At 42.5% G+C, this 1,157-nt stretch overlaps 1 protein-coding gene across 1 annotated transcript in view; it reads right to left on the minus strand.

Moving 5' to 3' along the window:
• The window catches only part of NT5C3A (5'-nucleotidase, cytosolic IIIA), a 68,058-nt gene that overhangs the window by 2,966 nt on the left and 63,935 nt on the right, over positions 1 to 1,157 (minus strand). Inside the window, exon 6 of the mRNA XM_045288668.1 lies at positions 37 to 248. Within this exon, the coding sequence (XP_045144603.1) occupies positions 37 to 248 (212 nt within the window). The remainder of the gene's footprint in view (positions 1 to 36; positions 249 to 1,157) is intronic.

The raw sequence follows: 1,157 nt of genomic DNA on the forward strand, positions 1-1,157 counted from the left end.
TACATGTCATGAGAGAGGATGACTTGACGTTCTTACATTCTCATCAAAATCCATGAAATTGGACACTACTTTGATATTTGGATGATAAACACCAGCCTGATCGATAACCTCCACTAGGATATCGCCAATCCCAGCAGAAAATATGAACACGGGGACACTGTGTTGCTGGAGCTTACTGAAGAAATCTTCATATCCTTCCCTGCAACGAGGAGGTGCAAAATGATCATTAAAAAGCGAGAGACTCCTTCCTCACAAGTCAAAAAAGCTAGCTATTGCTACCCAATTCTACAGATAGACTTGTTTTGAAACACAGCCCTTAGAGGGCTTTTATTTTTTTAATCAACTGGCCAATCTTCATAGTCACAATGACTATGGATATGGGCCAGTAGTTTAGAAGGAATTAAACCATTCCTTGAAGAACTCATCTCAGGAAGTCCTGCTATCTGTTCCCTACTGACCAGCAGGAATTTAGCTGTTCGCTCTACAAACCTGGTGGCTAGTGTTGACCCACTGGGCTGCTAACTGCTGAGTCAACCATTTGAAATCACCAACCAGCTCAGAGGGAAAACAAACAAACAAACAAACAAACAAACAAACAAACAAACAAACAAACAAACAGGGCTTTCTACTCCAGTCAAGAATTAGTCTTGGAAACTCACAGGGCAGTTCTACTGTGTCCTACTGGGTTACTATGAGTCAGCACCGACTCAAAGGCAGTGAGTTTCTTTGTCCCCTCGCCCCCCCTGCAAAAAAGTCTGGGAGATAGCAGTAATATTTGATCTTAAAATTTTCTTCCCTTTTTACAAACTCAATGGAGCCCAGGTGACACAGCATGTTAAGCACTGGCCGGCCAACATGCCAGGATGCTCTCCTTTAGTTGTATGGTCTTAGAAACCCTATGGAGCAGCTCCGCTCTGTCCTGCGTGTTGTGAAGAGTCAGAATGGACTAACCCACAGCAGAGGGCTCGGGTGGTGGGTTAGGGAGGCTGTTGCTGCCTGCAAACGAATAAGTACTTACTAGCTGTCCTTATACTCTTTTGGACAACATTTTCCTCTTTAGAAAAAGGGTGGTTGGCTACATCCTTTTCTACTTGATTTACCAATATTCCTTCCATATTTCATGTCTTATTTAAGCATTTGTTAAGAAATTTGAAAAT

This window comes from Echinops telfairi, unplaced genomic scaffold (assembly GCF_000313985.2).
Source record: "Echinops telfairi isolate 266 unplaced genomic scaffold, ASM31398v2 ScPeMD7_23;HRSCAF=83, whole genome shotgun sequence".
NCBI lineage: Eukaryota > Metazoa > Chordata > Mammalia > Afrosoricida > Tenrecidae > Echinops > Echinops telfairi.